General features: G+C 41.9%; 1 protein-coding gene across 1 annotated transcript in view; it reads left to right on the top strand.

The window, feature by feature from the left end:
- TG (thyroglobulin) overlaps positions 1-23,460 on the top strand; it is a 252,528-nt gene that overhangs the window by 109,762 nt on the left and 119,306 nt on the right. Inside the window, exons 37-39 of the mRNA XM_055126733.1 lie at positions 15,049-15,183; positions 17,029-17,193; positions 22,107-22,326. Coding sequence (XP_054982708.1) covers positions 15,049-15,183; positions 17,029-17,193; positions 22,107-22,326 — 520 coding nt within the window. The remainder of the gene's footprint in view (positions 1-15,048; positions 15,184-17,028; positions 17,194-22,106; positions 22,327-23,460) is intronic.

The raw sequence follows: 23,460 nt of genomic DNA, 5'->3' as shown, positions 1-23,460 counted from the left end.
TTCTTATGAAAAAATATCTTAACAAGACTTAAATTTATGTATTTAAGTAAAGTCATGAATTTTTATATATATAAAAGTCAATTACTGTTAAATATGAATCACAGTATAAATTTCTTCACATTGTTTTATAATGTGAAGATGTTTTGTTTTTTGTTAAGCATCTGTGTTACTGAGTCAAATTTCAACCAAAAGGAGGAAGATGGGGAGATAAAAAGAGCGAGTGTTCATTTCCCTTCATATAAATGCTAAAGCTATGGATTGACTAGATGTTTCCAAGGCAGAACCAAACATCACATATCTTTAACTGTCTTTGACAAGTGTGATTTGGAAACAGGAGAGATGTTGGAGCTGGCATTCCATCTGTGCTTAGAATTTCCAAATTGGAATTAAGATTTTAATCATGTTTCTGCAATGTAAATCAGTGGCAGGGTATAATTTTGCCTTCAGGGTATGGATATGTCATTGACTCTAACATGGCATGTGCATGTGTCCACATACTTGCTCGTCTGCACTGCATATACGCAAAACATTCATCTTAATGCATGTCATATTCAGGGATAGAAAGACATCTTTATCTGGTACCGAATATTTCATCAAATATTCCATATACACAAGAAAGTCAGAGAACAGCAAGATCTGTTTTTTCAAATAAGAATATTGATGTTTGGAGAGGCTAAGGCATCATGCTGGGATTTGAATTCATACTTCTCTGACTCCTGAGAGCTATTTTATTTGAGAAGAGAGAGAGAAATGCCATATTTGAGTCTGAATCTTGAATGAAGAGCTAACCTCTGGGCCTAGTTTCTTGTGTGATTGAGAGTATAACATGCGCATCCACAATATATACTATGAATAGGAGTCTCATGCTCCAGTTGGTTGGTTGGGAATAATATGCAACTGAGGTGACTTCAAAGAACCTCATGGTCCCCTCTTGGTACATATTATGTGCTACGACACTATTCTAAGAATATTTTAAATGTTGCTTCTGAAAAGGTTTCTAACAAATTGACTGATTTGAAGATGGCAGGAATGTTCTCAGAATGCAAATTCTGCAAGTCTTTCCTGAGGGAGGAGTTTGTGCAAAGCCCCTGAGGCACAAAATAGCATATGCGTTTAAATACTGAACGCTATCAGTATGGCAAGGACGAGGTCACAGTGTGATACAGCAAACAATGCAGGTGGAGGAAAGCTGTAACTAGAACATGAAGCTGGTAAGAATTTTCATACTAGCTTTGGAACTGGACCCTGGCAAGGGTTCTTGGGGGTGGTTGAGTGTACAGATAAGGGGCAGCTAGCTCTAGAGTGGGCAAGCATAGACAGGCTCGATAAAGCAAAAGGAGATCCCCTTCCACTTCAGAATAGTCAGATTCATTTAATATACAGGTGCCAGCTACTTTGTGAATAATGGATCTTAAATTTTTCCTTATATTCCAGTAGAAAAAATCAACAACAACACAGCTCTAGGGTTTGGAAGAGGACTTGATCACCCATCCCTAGTCAGGAGAAAGGCACAGAAAGACCAAATAAAAGACAGGCCTCTTGCTACAGCAGTTTCCCAGGCTGCAGAAGGATCCTGCAGAAGGTTCCCCCAATTCACTGCGGGTAGGTAGGGAAGGCAGCGCAGGCTCCTCATGGTCCTTGTGACCTAGCGGACTAGAATGCACTGTCCCAGCTCCAGCAACACGATCAGTTAGCATCTAATACTTAGAGGATGTCTTTGTCAGGTGGCCAACAGAGAGGAAGGAGACATTATGGGCAGAGAGAGATGGAAGAACAGAAGTCGCGAGTATGTATTTCAGTGCCGCACACAAAGGGAAATATAGGTTCAGAAGGGACTGGCAGGGAGCTGAATGGAACAGGCACCGGAACATAGAGTTTCTGGGGTCCAAGTGATTTCTAAAGGCCTTCAGAGTTCTGAAATGAGCTTTAAAACTATCCACAAACTCTCCCTTTGGACCAATGCTCTGGTCAATGGACTAAATAGATTCTGAGGACTCAAGACTCATATATTATGTGACAGAGTACATTTTTATTCTTTTTTTTTGAGGGGTATATTTTTAACTGGCAAAAAGTAAAAAAGTCATTTCTTCTTACAAGAAGCACTTCCTTTGGTTTTTAAAGTTTCATGACAGCCAATCCAGAGAGGATTTACAGATTTACCATGATTCATCTCAGAGTTTACTTCTCACGCATACCCAATATTGACGCTTCTGCTTCTAAGGGTATATTTCAGGGCAACTCACATTTTGTGTTTTTGTTGTTATCGCTTTTTGGGGACACACCAGCCATTTTGGGGGGTATGCTACCCCTTCAAACCTGGGCTTCCTGGTGCAATCCTTTGCATGTGCTTATAACTATTGATCACTCTCTGGCCTTTGACATTCTGCCTTTTTTTTAAAACTTTTTTTTAAAAAATGTGTTTTCTTTTATTGAAGAAAAGAATGAGACAGAGCATTACAAAGCTGCTCATGCATGATTGGGTTTCAGTCATACAAGGCGTGTTACCTACTCCTGAAGCTTCTGTCTTCTGTCTACTCCTCTGAAGCTCCACTGGTCCAGGAGCTGTTGAAACAAATTGCCTATTTACATTGTAATCCAGAGGAAAACAAAATGTGAAATGCCTAGAAAATTGTATCCATATTGTAAATTCATTTCCCCTGGCGAATTCCACTCCCCCTTTCGGAAAAATGCAGAGAGAGCTGTGTGAGGATGTCACTGAGAAGAGGCAAGAGGGACATCAGAGCTTCCCTCTTTCATCTTCCAGCTCTCCCCACGCCTCGTGCCGGAGCCTCATGATGGGGCCAAAGCCAGAATTTGGGACAGATGGTGGTTTAAGTGGTCTCATAAGCAGTGTTTCTGGACCACGTGATGGTAGTCAATCAACTTTGTCTGGTTTGCCTCTGTCTTTTGCTTTTGGCAGTGCCCCCGGGTCGGTAGAATTCAGTTTTGATCTTTTCTGCAAATGTTTTCCATGAAGCCAGAGAAGGAGCTGCGTGATCCTGGAAACTGTCAGCTCTGGCAGGGAGTGTGCACGCTCCATTATCTTATTGAGGGAAGCAGCGGGACAACTTGGCATTGCAGTAGGCTTTGAAGTCCATCTAACCAGATTCACTAGCTCCCCAAATACTCTGGGGGCTAGATTCTCAGTCTCGTGGTGCCTCAGATCGCCCCTGAAAATGGAGAGTCGGGGTGGAAAGTTAAAAATTAATACCAGTCGAGTTGGTCTGTGTTGAAAAATCATCAATGATGCTCTGCTCAGAATCTGATGAAGAGTGGGTGTTCAAGAAATGCCAGTGTTAACATCCACATTCAAAGGTTTCATTGTACCGAGGAGGGAACACAGAGGGAAAGTGAGTCTTCCAGTAATGGCAGAGCTATTAAATCATGTAGTTTAAAAATGCCTGCACATTGAGTATCTGAGTGTGACCGTGACTCTGCTAAGTAATCCTCATGACTTCCCTATGCTATCTGCACAAGTTTTCTCATTGTTTTAGATTTAGAAAATGAGGATCAGAAAGCAGGTTCAGAGTTATATAATTACTCAATGACTGAACAAAAAGTCAACCTCAATCTAAATCCAAATCCATACTCTTCCCAATGAGTTTGTTGGCTGTGTTGGTTCCCAGGAATTTTACTTTCAGATGGAGGTTAGTGTGAGGTCATGTTTTGTTTTGCTTTGTTTTTTACAGAAATAGGATCAACAGGTGGGAGGATAAAGCTTAAACCTGGTTTCAATATCGTTCTCAGAGGAGGTTTCAGTTGACCTTTGGGGGATACAGGGACATCTTCAAAACAGTAATGCTGTCCCATTGGTCATCGATGGATGTAGCGGTGCCCTGAGAAGGGGCACATCTTTTTGGAAGGCGAGTCCCCAGCTCGGGGCTGGCAATAGGTTCTGTGTGCCAACAGCCCTTGTGGCTGGAAAGAGTCTTGCATTTCTGAAAGGGGATTTCAAGCTGTGGTTCATGGACCAATAATGGTCAGCAAGGATGAAAGGTTAAAAGCTACTGACCTGGAGGGAGGTCACAGTGTGCACCCTAAGTCATTAGATGCTTCTCATCTCATCTGCAGCACATGGAAGGGTGGACTGGAAACTATTATATCCTGTGCTGAAATACTTCCCAGATATATTGCATCTGTCTCACTTGTAGCCATGAGTCTGGTGGTGTTTTGGTAACAGGAAGTGATTCTCAGTCCCTTTGGTTCTTGGACTGAATGGTTCAGGTGAACAGGTATTGACTCCCAAATTGTCTAATGTTTGTAGAAAAATTAAATTTACTTTTAAAGTGGGCACAGCACTTACATGTGTGATTATGTACATAGAGCCATATTGTGGAGAGATTGCAGATTTGGCTCCAGACCACTGTAATAAAGCCAATGTCTTCATAAAGTAAGTCATGCAATTTTCTGGGCTTTTAGTACCTACAAAAGTGGTCCTTATGCTGTATGAAAGGGTGTTAACTATGCAGTCATTGTATTGTCAAAATACTCTGAGTTTGCCTTTATTAAAAAAATATACTTTAGGATCAGGTTGATGGTACAAAGGGTTATAGTAATGCATTGTACATAAGTGTCCTGGGTTTGATTCTCAGTATTTCATAACCCCCCTACCACCACCAGGAATGAGCCTCCAAATTTGATCATTCAGTGAGCCCTGATATTTTGGGAAAAGGCCTTGCAAAAACACTTTATCAGAGTCAGAGAGATAAATCAATGAACTGAGCATATAATATGAATATGGGAGGCTTGGATTTTGTCCTTAGCACCACCTATGGTTCCTTGTCATCACTGGAGGTAACCCCTAAGCACAGAGCTTGGAGTAGTCCCAGAGACTGCTTTGGCCAGGAAACAGAAAATAAATTAGCAATATCTTTGAAGTCTTCGAAAGTGAAATTCAATAAAGCAAGGCATGCCTGGACATGTACACACGTACACATGCTCTCGAGGGAGCATCCAGAGTTGACTCCTGCAGCTACTTCCTACTTTCTGTGTGATGCTGTCCAGTCCTGGGTGTCACGCTTCAGGGACCAATGAGGTCATGTTGGCACATAGTGTTCTCCCCCTTCCCTGGAAAGCACGGGGCAAATCTTCTGTGAGCACTTGCAGTGCTCCATGCTGGCACACTCCGCTTCCACACCAGTGCACGCAGCCAGGATGCACATCTGTCAGGGACCACGGCACCCGCACGATCATAGTTGGCAGGGCTGAGTGATTTCTGCACCCAGTGCACATGGGGGAGCCCCCCTGGTGTACAGCTTTTCTGTTTTCCTATGAGAAAGCTTTAAGAAAAAAAAAACCCTGATGCAACCAGTTCCTAGTCTAGAAGTCTTCACTGCTCCCCATGAGGTAAGAGAAAGTTTCCAGGCAGTTGATGAAGTGCTGGACCAGGAGGCAATTGAGGTGGCTTTAGCTGCCAGCAAGCCATTTGCTTCTCCGTTCAGCCAGTGTGTAGAGAGCCCTTCATGTGTGCCAGGCTCTGGCTGCCCAGGCTAAGGCTGTAGACAGGGCTGGTGGAAAGCCCTGCCCCTTAAATCTCATCCTAGTGCCTCTCTTAAGGGGTGAAATTTGCTATTGCTCTGAGCTAACATCACCTCCTCCATGAGACTTCCAAGTACCCCATCAACTCAGTCCCCTTGGGCAATTTCTGCCCTTTCATTGTGCTCTAGCGCCTGCTACTACATTTTCTCTCAGGCTGACTCCCCAAGCAACTGTCTGTCGCTGCTGTCAAAGGGAAGCCACACAGAACAGCAACCCTCTGTGCCACCCACTGCTATAGCCTGAGGAATTAGATGTGTGCCCAGTATGTAGGTAGTTCTCAAGAAAATGTGTTCAGAATGAGAAAATTTGTTTATACTGTTTGCTTGCTGGGTTTCTCTTTTTATTTCTAAATCACGGTTGGATCCTAAACACTTAGCAAAGTCCAAAAATGTATGTGTATTTTCACTTTGCTCTAAGTATTTGAGTTCTATGACTCAATGTTTGTTGAGGGAAATGAATGAATAACTGAAAGAATGGTGTGAATGGAATACTAAAAACCATGCATGAAATAAGGAAGACTTTTCTTCCCATTTCATACGTATGTGACCTTCCCCAATTTAAGGGATATTTCTGAAGCTCAGTTGTCCCTCCTGTAAAGTGATGATGTAGTCTGCTTCTAAGATTTTATTAAGATTAGAAGAATTGTTATATGTAATGTTGTTTAAACTGTGCCTAGTGAAGGTTGGAAATATTGGATAAACAGATCAGGTCATGCACTGCCAATTCTGAGGGATTCCCTTTGAGTTTTACCCCTGTAACTGTGAAGTTGATGGCTTGTATGTAAAAGTTGCTGTACCACGAGTAAGCTTTACCACTGTACACAGCATGTCTGCAGACACTTGATTTTTTGCTGAATGTCTGAATCATGGGCTGGAGCAATAGCACAGCGGGTAGGGCGTTTGCCTTGCATGCGGCCGACTTGGGTTTGATTCCTCCCCCCCTTTTGGAGATCCCGGCAAGCTACTGAGAGTATCCCACCTGCACAGCAGAACCTGACAAGTTCCCTGTGGTGTATTCAATATGCCAAAAACAGTAACAACGAGTCTCACAATGGAGACATTACTGGTGCCTGCTCGAGCAAATCTATGAACAATGGGAGGACAGTGACAGGACAGTCTGGATCATAAAACCTTTTTAGATCCTAGAAGACGAAGAAAACATAAAATTCTCCTTGGTAGTTTCTTCCCTGGCACCATTATAATTGATCCCTTAAGGATTTGCTTCATGGAATTTAAGGGAGTCAACAATAAAATAGGTCAATTTAGAGTTTACTTTTCAAATTTGCCTTTCTGGCTTAGTTTTATTTTTTCTTTTATACTTTTAAAATTTTATTTATTTTTATAAAGTTGTTAATAATTTATTGCATTTAATAATCAAATAGCAATCCCACCACTATTGCACATTTCCACCACCATATTTCAAATGTTTCCACCCCAAATCCCAAACCGTGCCCCCAGAGCAGAAGCAAGACAATTACTTTTGTATACTTTGTATGAATAACCCACTAAAAGAGGTCCAATAAAGCTTCCTAAGAGGAAGGTTTGTGAAGATTGCTGTATTTCACCCTGGAGCCATTAAGCCCTTGTATGAGCTACTTGGTACATCAGTGGTGTAGAGTTCGAGAGTTCCAGGAATTTTAAAATTTAGAATGATTATACAGCAGATTCACTCATGGGTGAGGTTCATCCGAGCCCGTGGTTGTGAACTTGGCAGCGATTGCGTTCTGGAGGATTTTGGCTGCTGGGGCTCTGATGGAGTAGAGAAGGAAACTCACTCGCCCCCCTCTGAGTTGCTCTGGGGTGAACACAGCCTGGTGTGGGGTATGGATGTTCTATGTTGCTCTCTTCCCAGAGCTTTATTTCTGAATCCTATGGCTTAGTTTTAAACATTTAAAAAAAACATATATTGCTTAGCTACAAAAATACACTTTTAGCGTTAAGTCAGCTACCACATAGTCAAGATGTATCTCAGTGGAAAATGAGGCAGAGGAAGCTGATCTTCACTATCCCTCTTTCTCTATTCCTTCCCTTCTGGTCATCAGTCTCTCCCCACTCTGGGCGACAGATCTTCCTGCCTCTCCTCTCCAGGTCTCTCATCCTGAACTGCTTCCCCAAGCAAGGCTCTAGGTCACAAACCCTGAAAACTCTTTGCCTCCATGTCTCAAATCAGGCTGAATCAAGTGATCAAGCATGGAGGGGCCGTGCTGATTTATCTGCTTTATTTCTCAATGCCAGGCCGGAGAGTCTTGTCAAGATTAATGTAATTAACAGAGTAACTCACCATCAGGTGAGCATGATTGACATGCTTTAGTATTATGTTTTCCCCAGAGTGTTTACATTTTAATAAGTGAAGAAAAGATTTCATTTCTGCGAGTTAAAACTCTGTCATTTTGTCCCCCTCAGATCATTTGATTTAGCTGACTATAAATTAAACCAGCCCTGTATGAAATCCATAAACAGTGGTGGGTTGTCATTAGATTTATGGATTATAGCAATGTTAACTATTGACTAGAGATAGTAATACTGTTACTAATGGGTAGTGTTACATATAATTTTTGTGTTTTATTTAATGAGACTTTGATCATTCCTCATTTATTCTCTGTAGTCTGTTGTGAATTCTCTGCCCTCCTCGTTGAAACTGAACTTGATATATGAAGGAAACAATCACCTTCCCTCCCCCATGTGTGAAGTCCAAGAGGTGGGAAGGTCAGTTCAGGAGAGATGAAGGAAGAGATGCAGGAATGGAGCAGCTGTGGTAAAGGGAGGGTCAATAAGAGTGAAGGGGGTGACAGAGGATGGAAGGAGCAGGTTTTGGTTGTCTTGGTAACTTGGAGTCAGATTGAGGTGCTGAACAACTGCCTTTGGCATTATACAAAATGCTGGAGACTCCCTTGCTGTATGAGCGAATAACTTAGGTGGCTTTTAAGTTTCCCTTTAAGTTTTCTGTTTTTGTAATTATAATGGTTGACTTAGTTCTACTTTAATATTGGTTTGCTCTCTATTTTCTCTCTCTTTCTCTCTCTCTTTCTGTGTGTGTGTGCATGAGAGAGAGAGAGAGCACTTACCCACAGGCGAGCAGAAGCAGCTTGGCAGGTGCGGGTCTAGGCAGAAGTAGTAAACAGACAGGCTTTGGCATAACTCCAGTCAGGGCCTCTTCATTCTAGTTCTCTTTTGACTGTGTGGAAGCTGGGGTGAGTCACTTCACTGCTCTGACCAGAAGCTCCCTGAAGGAAAAATGTATCCTATGAATTCTTGACAGGTTCAATTTGCCTTCAGAGGGGAAAGAAGCCATGTAGCGAAGTAATTAGTATGACATCTCTCACATACATGAGTGATGATAAGCAGTGACAAAGTGCGGCTCCCCTTGTCCCAGTGACTGGAGATGCACAAGGTTGGCATAATGACTGGAGTTTGACTATCTGGCTACAAAGGAGTCATGTGACTTTGGGTCTATTCTCTAGAGCAGAATTATTCAACCTTTTGTGCCTGCAGACAGGTACTCGTTCTGCATCCATGTAGGACCCAGCTGGTAAGCCAGTGGCTTTCAACCTTTCTGTTCCTATGGACCAGCCTGGACCATGGACCAGGGGTTGAAGAACAATGACCACAGTAGCCCTAATCCACTGAGAGGTTATGATGGCTACACCTTATATCTCAAGGGAGGCTCTGTACTATTGGAATGGCATTGCTCAGCCCATGTTGGTTTCCCCTATACATTTGTGCTTCTGAATTTCTGTAGTTTTGTCTAGCTATTTAGGAATGCACACAGGGTCTCCAAGGTAAAAGAGTTCAAATGAAAATCCAAGTATCATACCACTTCTCTGGTAGCTTCTGTGTATGGAGGAATATATCGAAAGTCTGGTTCATGTGAGTAAAACTTCTTAGAAAATAGAAGTCAACCTGGACCCTTACATTTCCCTCGGCAATTTTGCTGATGATAAACCTTGTAATTCATCATGAGCACATGAAGGGAGTTGAACTCTTAAGTCTGGTTTCCTGTGTCTGGTTTCCTGTCTAGATATTTCTCTAGACATATCTTTGAAGTTACCAGTATAACTGATGATTACTCACCAACCCACAAGTACATAACAGAAGCAGATGCTGGTCATTTTCATATGTCTTTTGAAACCTCTCCTCATGATGCCACTAAGTGGAACCATTTAGATCCTGAAGTTGAGTCACTAGGAGAAAGGCAGCTCTAGTGGAGCAGGGACTGGGAAGGGACCTTCTGAGTGATATCCTAGGTTTTCCAGTTACAAGCTGGATCTCTGGTCATGTTATTCACCAACTCTGAGATGCAGTTTAATCCCTTGCTAAAAATAATAGTAGCACTGTTGTCCCATTGTTCATTGATTTGCTCGAGCGGGCACCAGTAACGTCTTCATCGTGAAACTGGTTGTTACTACTTTTGACATATTGAATACGCCATAAATAGCTTGCCAGGCTCTGCTGTGCAGGTGGGATACTCTCGGTAGCTTGCCAGGCTCTCCGAGAGGAACAGAGGAATCGACCCTCAGTCAGCTGCTTGTAAGGCAAACGCCTTACCTGTTGTGCTATTGCTCCAGTCCAAAAAAATTTTTTTATAAAAATAATAGTAATATAATTAATTCACACTTTTATTTAGAATCTAGAGCAGTGTAAATTAAACTAGTTCATGAACTGGAATGTGCCACACAAAAGTGAAATATTATTTAATTATTTGCCCATTACTTGCTTCCAATGTGAATAATTAATCAACTAATTTGATCTATTTAATATTTATAGGGCTATTGTAGTAAGTAAAATAATTATTGTGTTGAATATTATAGAGATAAAATAATTATTATTATACTATTTTTCCTTAATTAAGGTAATAATTCAATATACATACATGGATCAGGCAGTTCATGTAGAACAGTAATATCAGTTCTTTTTTTTTATTGAATCAATGTGAGCTACACTTACAAAGCTTTCATGTTTGAGTTTCAGTCATACAATGATTGAACACCCATCCCTCCACCAGTGCACATTTTCTACCACCAATGTCTTCAGTATCCCTCCCCCTAACCCCTACCGCATCCATCTCCCTGCCTCTATGGCAGACATTTTCCCTCTTACTCTCTCTCTACTTATGGTCATTATGGTTTGCAATACAAATAATGAGAAGCCATCTGGGCCTTTATATTCTTTCAGCCACATCTCCCATCCCAACCGATCCCACCAACCATCATTTACATAGTAATTTCTTCTCTATTCCAGTTGCCTTTTCTTCCACCTCATAAGGCAGATTTCTAGCCATTTCAGGCAGTCTTCTTGGCCCTGTCTCTACTGTTCTTAGGTGTTAGTCTAATATTATGAGTAATATCAGTTCTGATGTCACTGAGTGATGGTAAACAGTTCTTGGGTTAAGCATCAAGAAGTCTTTGCAAATTCAGTGTGCTGATGAAGGAGGAAAGTAAACAGTGATTTGAGAACATGGATACTATAAACCTTCCTCAATGTCCAAACATGAACCAAAATACAATAAAATATTTTCTTTCTCCAATTAAATTTTAACTTTAAGAATGTTATAATTATTGCAAAGAATATTTCTTGAATCTTGACAAAATAGTTTTGAACAAGTATCCCAAAATGATGAATACTTACCTTAATTAAATAGAAAAAAATAACCAAAGTGGCCAAGAAATGCTTTCAAAACATAATAATAATAAAATAATAAATAGGAAGATTCGAACATAACACAATGATAATAAAGTAGCTACAGCTATAGCAGTGTGAGGGCAGAACCAGAATCAATAGTGAGGTAAATAAATGAGAATAGTTAGCTACCCATTAGGCAATATTCATTTACATGTTCGAAGTTAACATAGAAAAAGCATGGTACATCCAACCCAAGTGAAGGTGATTATATTTTTACTAAGTGATGCTAACATTAAATTATATTTTAAACAAAAGAAAAGAAAATAAAAGCCTGACATATTAAGGACAGAGTGATACTACAGTATATAGGGTGTTTGTTTTGCTGAATTTAACCCCTGTCATCCTACATAATTCCCTGAGTACCACCAGGAATAATTCCTGGGTGCAGAGACAGTAACCTCTAAGCATTGCTGGGTGTGGCCCCCAAACAAATGAACAAAAAAACCCTAACCAATAACTGCAGATAACAGTGTAGAGCAGATTCATCTCTGGTGTACCCAAAAGTGTTGTCCCCATTATTTATCTGAAGAGGCACCCTTTGGCTTTGTGAGTCCATGGAGTTTGACTCCATGGTTCCCAGCAGAATATTCAGTTATAGGCTACTCCCTGTGGGCATGTAACTACATCTGTTTCCTTATCTTTATAAAGTGGATGGTAATGATCTCCTCAATATAAGTTATCATAAATATTAAATGCAGCAGGAAGTTCAAATTCTTGGCAGGACGGAAAACTTCCCCAGGGTCAGAGAGATATTATGGGGGCAAAGCATTTGCCTTGCGTGCAACCAATCCCAGTTTGATCTTTGGCACTGTACATGGTGCCCCTGTCTCTTCTACAAGCTTATGACCCCGGAGCACCAGTGGGTGTTCCCACACACCCCAAATGTTTAACTTTCCCTAAATGCTGCAAAATCTCCTGAATTTCATGATTCACAAATTTTTGAATTCATAAAAGCACAAAAGCTTATTGTCAACATTTTTTTACACTCATACCAATCTTAGGAGTTGGCTACTAGCAGGTCAGCAATGATTTATTCCCGGAGAAAGGGGACAGGTGCTGTATGTGGCAGATTAGGCTCCAGGATCTGGAAAGGTGACAGAAGAGAAGGCTCTCACTTTAAGAATGATATTTACCCTTCAATTTTAATGCCTTTCCCCCAGAAACCTAAACACGGAGTGCAACTAAGGCTTCCATTTTTAAGACTGTAATTGGCATGAAACCCATCATAACTGTGCTCTGAAATTGCAGTGTACTCACCCTCTAAAAATATATAACTCCGTTTGGTCATGCTGCAAACATGATGTTTGTACTAACCATGGAAATAGTAAAATGCAGAGGATGCTTAAGGCAATGAAAGCTTAGGGTTTCTTCCAGGGAAGCTAGGTTTCAAGTTCAGAGAATCACAACATCTGGCTCTTAGGATGGTCTCAGAGTTCTCAAATGTGAAACTTGATTATGTCATTTGACAAGTTCCTTGAATAGTTTTTCTTTCTTTTCTACTTAAAAAAATTACAATGGGTGCTAAGTTGTTTTATTACTATGTTGACTACTCTAAATTTAGAAGGGCTCCCCACCCCCAACCCAGTGCCTGAATGTCAAAGACAAGCCTAAGATGAAAAATTATAGGCTTCCTCATATAGCTAAGAATATGGTATACTCAAGGTCAAAGTCTTTTTATACCTGGGAATTACTTCCTGAAAAAAAGGATTTACAGCATATACAAAACTCAAAGGTGGTAGTAAGGATATTGGTTTGAATCAAGGGGGCTTATATGTCTCTGCTATGGTCCTTGTCCACCTCAGTGCTCTTGAGTCACGTAACCTTTTTACAGCTTCTAACACATTCTGAGTGAAGAGGACATGAGAACTCTGCACTACCTCTCACTGGGAGCACATTGAGGGTTCACCATGATGCCTTTTATAAATGAGGACACTGAAGGTTTTACAAAACATTAAGTGATATACTTAAGTTTGCTTGAATTATACTAGAGAAGGTTCACACTTAAAAATATTTATTATAAGTGACAGAGAGTAGAGAGAGTAGAGTTCTTGCCTTGGATGAGCCTGACCCAGTTTCAAATTCCAGCAATCTGTATGGTCCCCCAAGGTTAAGAAGAGTGATCCCTTAGTACAGAGCCAGGAGTAAGCCCAGTGCACAACTGTGTGTGTCCAAAAAAAAACCCAAACAATAGAAAACAAAAAGGCAAACTAAAAAATTTATTATAATGACTATGATTTCCTGGGTAAGAGCAATGTTACAAACTAAAGCAAAACTATACAGACATATTTTATTAACTGTCAGTTATGACCCCAGTGAATAGCTCTGTGCATTCTAGAATAAGAATTTCTGAATGATCATGAAGGCACATGTCAGGGGAAGCTCTTTACCTACTTAATGCTACTTGTAGATGAAGTAATGAAACCATAAACCTACACCCTTGTTGTAGATGGACGGACAACCGAGGTCCTCTCAGGAACACAAATGCTCTAACACATCTCCTCATACCCACCAGGCATGTCTGGTCTCTATATACATATGCCCCTCTCTCTGTAACATATTTGGGAACATATTCTGTATGTAAGTGGCAGCAATTCAAAAACAGGGATCTGTTTATGGTTTCAGTCTTGTTCTAGCCTTAAGGATAGCATCTGTGGGGTCATGGAGATAGCTCAAAGAGCTGGAGTTCACACCTGATATACGAGTTTGAGCTCAGAGTCCACACAGTTACCCAAGCACTACCGGCAACCCTGGGCTCAAGTAGCACATCCCCATATCTGAGCACTGAGCTACGTAGTCTGCATATTTGGGTCAAGTATTGTTGAAAATGATCCCCGGGGTCACTTAAGCTTGGCTGGGAGGTCCCTTTCCTCTCCTGCGACAAAAGAATCGCTCTGCCTTGAGCAAACCACCCTGTGCCTCCTCCTTGACTTCCTCTTTGAAAGAGGATGTCTTTCTGGGGTTTTCCAGGAAGTAGACCATGATGGAGATTTGCATACAGGAGGTTAAGTGTGTATGGTCCTCTCAGGAGTAACATCTGCAAGGAAGGAAGAGTAAATAAATAGTAAGACAATTCAGAAGAAAACTCTCTAAACCAAGCATCCAAATAGCACTATTGATGACTCACTGAGTTCAGTGAAGCTGGAATGACCTTTGAGAGTTGTCACATCTTGACTCAAGAGGATAAAACTTTATATACCTATATGAACTAAGTTTTATAGACTGACTGGAGAGGAGAGAAGAGCTCCCTGAGACCAAAGAAAATTCCTGGAGAGGATCTCTGGACCCCACCTTTGCAATAGTTGGGGAAATGTGAGCATTGGTCTGAAACCACTATAGGCAGCATTCCACAAGGAATATTGATACTTTCTCCTTCGGTTGGATTGAAGAAAAATCAAAATATCATGTCTAATTTGAAAATTTGTGTGATTAAGCTTCCAAGGTGTCATGAACTCCACAATATTATATAGCAAATACTTGCAAGGTTGTATTAGCATTACTACCTAGCAACATTCTAATGATTGAGTGATAACCACTGCTCACTAATCTTTTTTTTTTCTTCTTCCCCCTTTTACTATAAGTTGCTGAACAGAAACATCCATGTTTTCTTATTTTTTGATTGGTTATTTTTTTTTTACCTAGGCTCATATCCCCCAAATTCAGCATAGAACTTGGTTCATAGAAATGGAGATATGGGTAAAGGCATAATCATAGGAAACACAGATAACAAGGACTACACAGAGGGGTTGTCTACTGGAGCATTCAGTGGGGATAGTCTCTCTTTGTCATGCATCATATGATAATTACCCATGTTTGTCCCTGCCTTCTCTCCTAGTTTCTCTGGACTCCTGGCAGTCTCTGACCCTCTCCACAGCCATTGTTGACCCATCACTCAGCAAGTTTGATGTTGCCCATATCAGCAATGCAGCCATCAGTGACTTCTCTGCTGCCCGTGACCTCTGTCTGTTGAGTAAGTGGAGTTTACACCTAGATAGGTTTGATTGGGCCTGTCTCACAAGAATGCTGCTTAATACATGAAAAAGCACATGGGTTGGAGTTCCTGACTTACCCAGGGGGACCTGAGAGGGAGAAATTCCCTGGGAGGAGAGGACCCTGGATGTACTGTCTCCTGTACTGTCTCTTACAAGGTCAGCTATAAAAGTGAAACCAGCCAGAAACAGAAATAGATTGAACTAGGGCAGAGGAAGATCCGGGAAAGGACCTAGAGACTTAAACTGAGGCAGAGGAGTGCAAGCTATGGTGGTTCTCCTCCAGTTACAGGGTGATCATCCTAGCAAGCAGGTAGGACCTTTGTTTTGGTCAGGCTCCTAAGGTAAAAGTAATACAACTTAAATTTCAGTGACATGTTTCAGGGAACTATGAAGAACTTTGAATATGCGTAGCATTCACAGATGAACATTTTCTTTGATAATTTCTGGTCACTAATATATGAACAAAGTGAGAAACCACTTGATGGGATCTTCCACAAAAATATTAGCTTCACAAAGAGCCTGAGATTAGAGCACTTTCATTCTGAGACTCCCTGACTCTCCTTCCTTACTGAGTTAGATAACCACTTGCACATCCCAGACAGGTCCACCCTGTATAGCTGTTCAGGACATGGGCACCATGTATGGCACAACTCTGTATGATGACATAGCCCGAGATTAGGCTATCAATAAGGACATTGGACAGTGTACAGCTTGCTTATCCCAGTAAAGTAGAGCTAGTTTTGACATTTTTCTTTCAAAGCACTGAATTTCCTGATGGTCATTATTAACTTAAATTGTCTAACGAAGGACCTTATTCTTATGGGTGAAGACACAGTCCCTCAAGAAACATCACTGGTATCATGACGTTGAAGAGAAAAATCAAGGGATAGAATATAGAGTTATCTCATATGAATTAATCCTGAGGCCAGTATGAAGCTATGGAGGGGCTTTCAAGAGGGGAAAGAGCATATTTGTATGAATTAAGTAATAAGCACCCTAAAACCTGACTGCTTTTGTGTGAAAAAGGATAATGGGAGAATTGAGCTCCCCTGTCATCATTTTGTTTCAAGTTCTAGCACAGTGTGTTAGGTGTGTACATGAATAAGTGAGTGAATAAGTAGTCAGATGAATATTTGAGTTATTGTAAGGATGAATGTATTGGTGGATGGTACATAGATGGATGGATGTGTGAATAGACAGAAGAGTTTTCTTCTGACTGATTACTTATAGCACAGAGGATAGAGCATTTGCCTTGCACGCGGCCGACCTGGGCTCGAATCCTCCGTCCTTCTCGGAGAGCCCAGCAAGCTACTGAGAGTATCTTGGCTGCATGGCAGAGTCTGGCAAGCTGTCTGTGGCATATTCAATATGCCAAAAACAGTAACAACAAGTCTCACAGTGCAGATGTTACTGGTGCCCACTTGAGCAAATCAATGAGCAAAGGGATGACAGTGATACAGTAATACAGTGATTACTTTGTAAACCTAAGCTGTGGGCTGACCTGCATAAATTATTAGTAGACTCTATAGGGGAGTGCAACCAGGGTGTTCTTTCTAAGGTTAACTCCTCCTTCCTACCAGGAACCAATGGATGGACAAATGGATAGATGATATATATATATTAAAAAATCGTAATTGAATGGGTGAATAAATAAGTGATGGGCACTCATGGATGATGAAAGGATGATATGGAAATTCATGGATGTTGATTGGATAGATGGATGTATGCTGCTTGGATTCAGGAGGAACTATTGGGTTGATTATCATATGACTGAAATTCCATCTCTAAGACCCAAGCCTCAGTCTTCTTCCCTTATCCCTTAGAGTGTTCCCGCCAGCGGGACTGCATCATCACCACTCTGCAGATGCTACCTGGTACTGTGAGGTGTATGTTCTACCCGGATACCCAGAGCTGTACACTTAGCCTTCAGGCCCAGAACTGTCAACTTCTGCTTCATGAAGAAGCCACCTATATCTACCGTAAGCCACGTAAGTCCAGTCCTCTTTCTTTATGACCTGTTCTGGAACCCTGGGTGCGTTGAAGAGGGACAACCTAAGTGGGTAGGGATAACTTGTGGGAAGTGATGCCCTGAAAAAGTCAGCCAAAATTATCCTATGTGAGGTGTCAGTCAGCTTGGTTAGACTGAAGAAAGGAGGAAATCTTAATTCTTATATAAAGCTTTTTTGCTGCCTTTATTCACTTCTTTGAATTATAGAAGGTATTTTGGCCTTTGCATTTCTTAGTAAATAATACTAAATCAGCCACTTTTATGATATTCATATTTCACTAAGCTTTTAAGTTTATTTTTGAAGTAAAATCCATCGAATGAGTTTCACATTTATATAACTAAAATCAATATGAACATATGCCACATTAAATGCCACACTAAATCTCCAATTCCACCCTTCACCCTACAATTAATGTCCTTAATCCAGTTTATCCACCCCTCCCCATTTACTTCTTATAAACACTAACTGATCTTAAGTCTAAAAGTTTACATTGTGTTAATTTGCTTACATATCACAGATGTGTGGGCTCATGCTGTGTTTGTCTTTGTGTCTGTTTTGTATTGTGAAATTTCTTTCATATCTGGACCTTCTTATTTGGTCCTTTCTTCTTCTAACCCTGTGCATCGTCCATTGAGGATTTTAACCCTGTCTTAGCTAGCAGGAGACTCTGGCCCAGAGAAGTTGAAGCATTTAACTTCTGATGACTGCCTGAGGACATTGATTCATATGTTCTGTGTTTCCATGGAGTCCTTGCCTACAAAATCACATTGAACTGCCACATCACATGCTTTGTGGTGAGAGCGAGAACTCTCACCTCAATTGAATTGAAAAGCATTTGGTAAATTGCTATTAAGCGTCATTCATAGTATGAGTACAGGGATGATGCAGATAAGATGTCAACTCATCACCAAGTGACTTAAGTCAGCCCAGTAAAAGAGGAAACGCAGGACCTGTGTCTCAGAATAGATCTCCCTATTAAACACGCTTACTGGAAGCAACTGATAGTTGTTTTTTACTAAAATAATATTGTCCTTGTCTGCCTGTTTTCTTCTAGAGCAGAGGTCGGCAAACTTCTCCACAGGGTCCGAGTCACGTAACTTATATTGAGTCCCAGAGGCACCAATTTCTCCAGTAGCAATCAATTGCATGGAGGCAGAAAGGCAGCTGAACACCTTCCCCATGAGCATGATTGTGTGCTAACAAAATTTTAGTTTCAGTAGCTAGAGTGATAGTACAGCAGGTAGAGCATTTGCCTTGCATGCGACAGACCTGGGTTCAATCCCCAGCATCCTATGCATGCCCTCTCGAACACTGCAAGGAGTATTTAGTGAGTGCAGAGCCAGGAGTAACCTCTGAGCATCAGGAGGTGTGACCCAAAAAGCCAAAAAAAGAAGAAAAAAACCACTTTCATTTCAAAAACTGGTAGTTACAATGTCTGGCCTCCCACACTTTCCTAGAGCACCGAGCAGCCTATTTTCATATGAAGAGAGTTCTGATCTTCCCTCTTCCTCTTTCTGACCTCAGCCTTTAGAATATGCTATATCTCAGCCTGAGGTTGCTTAGATCCCTATATGCTGAGATCTTGGGACCTCATAAGCAAGTTTAAGTTCTATCTGGACATTTTTGTTGTAGACTCAAGTTTTATAGGTCCTAATGTCATGTTTCACCAGAATGGTAGCTAATCTGAGTGGTAGTGCTACTGAGAACTGCTTTAACTTTGAATTAAAAAAATTAGAATGTTCTTCTATTAATTTGGTGTGACACAAATTTAGTGTGAAAAGCTCAATCCAGCCAGAAATGTTTGCCCATATATTTCTACATCGATGCTGTTTGTTTACACTATGCAGCTACAGAAAATTTTGTCAACCCAGAGAGTCACGTAGACTAAATATGTGATATTTTGGAAAGTGGCCACCATTTCTGCAAAAGATTTCCAAAAGGAGAGCTGTACATCTTACATTTTCTCTCTGTTAGATCACTTCAGTCTGTGATTCAATGAGCAGCCTCTGGAGGGAGGATCGAATACCACTGTCCCTGGGAAAGCAGGCCCACATGCCCCTGGAATTCCCCTTTAGCTTTTGCATTTCCTTGCTACCGACCGAACCCCTCAACAGAGGTGGCCACTGCAATGAAATGTGGCTGTTTTCTACAGAGTGAAGGCACCACTTCCTAAGGCTGTGCTACTGTAGTCCCCACAGTCCAGTTCCAAGGGCGTGCATGAGCTCTTCCATTTGCCATGGAGACAGGAAATCTAGTGAGAAGGAGCTAAAGTGTGATTTCAGTTGTCAGTTGTGATTTGTGATTGAGGGCACATTTAGAAGCAGCCAATTTTTTTTTTCCTTCCTGAGTTTCTATTTTGAGTTCTGACTCACATTCTGTTTCTACAATAGAAGTTTTCATCATTTTTTTTCTTCCTTCCTTCCTTCCTTCCTTCCTTCCTTCCTTCCTTCCTTCCTTCCTTCCTTCCTTCCTTCCTTCCTTCCTTCCTTCCTTCCTTCCTTCCTTCCTTCCTTCCTTCCTTCCTTCCTTCCTTCCTTCCTTCCCTCCCTTCCTCCCTCCCTCCCTCCCTCCCTCCCTCCCTCCCTCCCTCCCTCCCTCCCTCCCTCCTTCCTTCCTTCCTTCCTTCCTTCCTTCCTTCCTTCCTTCCTTCCTTCCTTCCTTCCTTCCTTCCTTCCTTCCTTCCTTCCTTCTTTCCTTCCTTCCTTCTTTCCTTCCTTCTTCCTTCCTCCACTCTCCGTTTGTATGTTGTGTTCTTGCTTATCTGCCAGACAATGGACTTGGAACATTATAGACAACATTTTATTTACACAAAACAACTTTGTGTTGTAGAAACTACTATTATTCCGGATTTGAGTGTGGGAAAATTGAGGGTCAGAAAAAAAAATGATGATGTTTCCCTGATGTAGCTAGTCCTAAACTTAAAACAGGCTTCCTCAACTCCTCAGCTTCTTAGCCCATCCCTTAGTTCCTTCTCATCGCACTGCCTCTCAGTGACCTGAGACCCATGAATGCACATCATGCCAAGCTTCTCCATCCCAAGACGCCTGAGATTTGGATCCAGAAAGTACTTTTATGGGGGTGACTGTCCTAGGATGCCTAAAAGCATTCCTGGTATCTCTAGGAATAGACAAGGTTCCATCTTTTTCCCTCACTGTGACAATCCCTTATGTATTCAGATATTGTCATGTGTCTCCAGGAGCAAAGTGACTTCCAATTAATTACTGCATTATGCTAACTTCTCCAGGTTAGTATACATATTGATGCTTGTGTCATCCCATTGCTCACTGATTTGTTCGAGCAGGCACCAGTAATGTCTCTCATTGAGAGACTTATTGTTACTGTTTTTGGCATATCCAATACACACGGGTAGCTTGCCAGGCTCTTTGAGAGGGGCGGAGGAATCGAACACGGGTTGGCCACGTGAAAGGCAAATGCCCAACCACTGTGCTATGGCCTCAGCCCCATTTGAAACAGGAACAGCAGAGGAAGTGACAATTAGCAGACAAATGTGCTGAGCAAACCAATACACATGTTAAGAATAATAGAAAAAAATAGAGTGAGAGAGGGAGAGAGAGAAATGCTGCTGTCTTATTGTTGCCTTTGTCTAATACCTTAAGCCCTGCAGAAAGTCAAACACAGGCCTGTCTTTCAAGTGCCTGAAATTGGTGTTTGGCACTGATCCTGGAGCCCAATAAGAACTTACTCACTCAATGGGTGAATGAATGAAAATGCAACAGAAGCAATGAGATAGGACTCCAGAGAGGCTGGTGTATGTGTATGTGTTGGTTTGCATTACAGGGAGCTGGATAGAGGCTTGGCTGTCCTCACCAATTTTGACCTGAGTACTCTGGGATTCAGACATGCAGCAAGGAGTCTGTGTCTGCAGCAAAGGCCTTGGGTCACAGGACTCCTCACTAGGTCTTTTAAACCTGGGGGTTGGTCAGTGTTGGGGTCAGAAAAATATAGGCCTGCATCCTAATCCCCTGCTGTCTGGGGACCTTCCCACCATGGGCCTCTAATCCCATTTATTCACCAGGAAATGCAAACATGGACCCATGGTCCAGACCTGTAATTCAGAAATAAGAAAGTTCTAAAAATCAGGGTTCAAAAAAAAAGTTTTTTATCCATTTGCGGCCAGTTTTCATTTGGTGGCAAATGTTGATGTGAAGTTATGGCAGTAAATCCATCCATCTTGGAAGGAGTAGCACCTGTATTTAACTTGGAGATCATAGGCATGTTCAGTGATGGGGTATTACTCCAGGTCTCACCGTGGGAGGGAGTATTGCAGGATCTGTGTCCCTCCTCTTCAAAATCCAAACATTCTAAAGCAGTGTTCTTCACTGTAAACCAGTACCTGTCCTGCAGAGTTGCTCCAGGGATTGGTGGTTACAACAAAGGCGAAAGACCAGTGGTTACCAATCATTTTTACTCCTGTGAACCATACCAGTCTGTGGGTTGGTAGTTGAAGACTACTTTCATTGCAGTGTTCGTCCGCTGCTGAGATTATGTAGCTAAATACCCCTTTAGAGGAACAAAACAATGAGCTCACAGGCTAGAGAAGGAATTAGTGCTGTACCCTGGACATACTCAGCACCTAGGAAAGATTCATAGCCTTTGCAATTAATATATATATGTACATATATATATGTTACATCGAATTCTAACTTGATGTAGACTTTTGGGGTCTCAGAAAATTGCTAGAATCTTTAAAGTACAAAAATGAGGACCAGGGATGTAACTCAACTCTGCACATGAGAGATGGGTTCAACTCTGGTGCCACTCACACACCAAAAGAGAAGTGTAAAACTAAATTTCTTAAAGCATGTTTTAGAATACTCATGATGGAATATCGACTCCTTTCTCTCTCCCCTTTCTACACCACCTCTTCTCAGATATCCCTCTGCTTGCCTTTGGGGACTCGGTTCCTTCTGTGACCATCGCCGCCCATGGCCAGCTGCTGGGCGTGTCTCAGGCTATCCAGGTGGGGTCTTCATGGAAGCAGGTGGACCAGTTCCTGGGCATTCCCTATGCTGCCCCACCTTTGGAGGAGAGTCGCTTCCGGGCACCAGAGCCCTTGAACTGGACAGGGTCCTGGGATGCCACCAAGCCACGGTAAGGAGCACACTTTGGTGAATCCCCACAGAGGCCCACTCCCTACTAATCCAACAGAGAGAGATTCAGGCTCAGAATAGTGCAGTCTGGTTTGGGCAGTGCAGGGGGATGGGGAGTACTAGTTAAGGTGGTAGCCAGTACTCTAACAGAAACCTCTCCCAAAGTTCTGCACAGGTTCCCTACAGTGATTAGGGAAGTCAGGTTGCTCGGGCCATTTCGTTCCTTTTCAAGAGCCATCCTTAGCATTGCACCCAGGAAAAAAGGCTGGAGAAAAAACCATAGGGGTTATACCCGTCAAGTGGGGTGCATGTGTCACTGCCACCGGTATCATATTAACGTGGCTGGAACATAGCCTCATCTGATTTCCAAGGGACTGAGAAAATAGTAGCAACTTGTGGAAAAAAACTTTTAAAGGATGTTTTTCCTTCCTTGGTCAGGCCATATATTAAAAGGGTTTTTCTAGAAAGGAGGAAAATCCTATTGTCTCTTCTTTTTCATCAATGCTTTCCTATTTACCCATACCTTTCCAGGCACACATACACTACTTTAAAGAGTTGACCTAGGGCCAGAGCAAGTGGGTAGGGCACTTGTCTTGCATGCAGCTGACCCGGGTTTGATCCCTGGAATCCTATACCTTAACACCATCAGGAGTCATTCCTGAGTGTAGAGCCAGGAGTAACCCCTGAGCAAGCTGGGTATGCACCCCCAAACCATATCACTTGTATCACTTGTCATCCCATTGATCTTTGATTTGCTCGAGAGGGCGACGGTAAACCATATAAATAAATAAAAACATACCTATTTAATTTTAAAAAGAAGGGTTAACCTATTGGAGAAGATCGTATGATTTATCTGAGTAAAGCCATGTAGCATGTTCAGGATGTCCATTCTCCTTTTTCCTTCCTGTTTTCTTTCAACAAGTCATGTCTTTCATCCATGACTTGACTGTCCTGGCCCCGCCTGGCCCCATGCCATGCCACCCACAGTAGCTGGGCCGAGAGACAGATATGTCAAGAGGCTCTGGAACAGCCCAAGTAGGGGACTGACACTAAAGACTTACTCTGGGACAGAGAGGCAAAAAAGTACAATCGAAACAACATCTGCACATGTATGTTCATCGCAGCACTGTTTACA

Source organism: Sorex araneus, chromosome 2 (assembly GCF_027595985.1).
Source record: "Sorex araneus isolate mSorAra2 chromosome 2, mSorAra2.pri, whole genome shotgun sequence".
Classification (NCBI taxonomy): Eukaryota; Metazoa; Chordata; class Mammalia; order Eulipotyphla; family Soricidae; genus Sorex; species Sorex araneus.
This window is presented reverse-complemented; position numbering and strand designations above follow the sequence as displayed.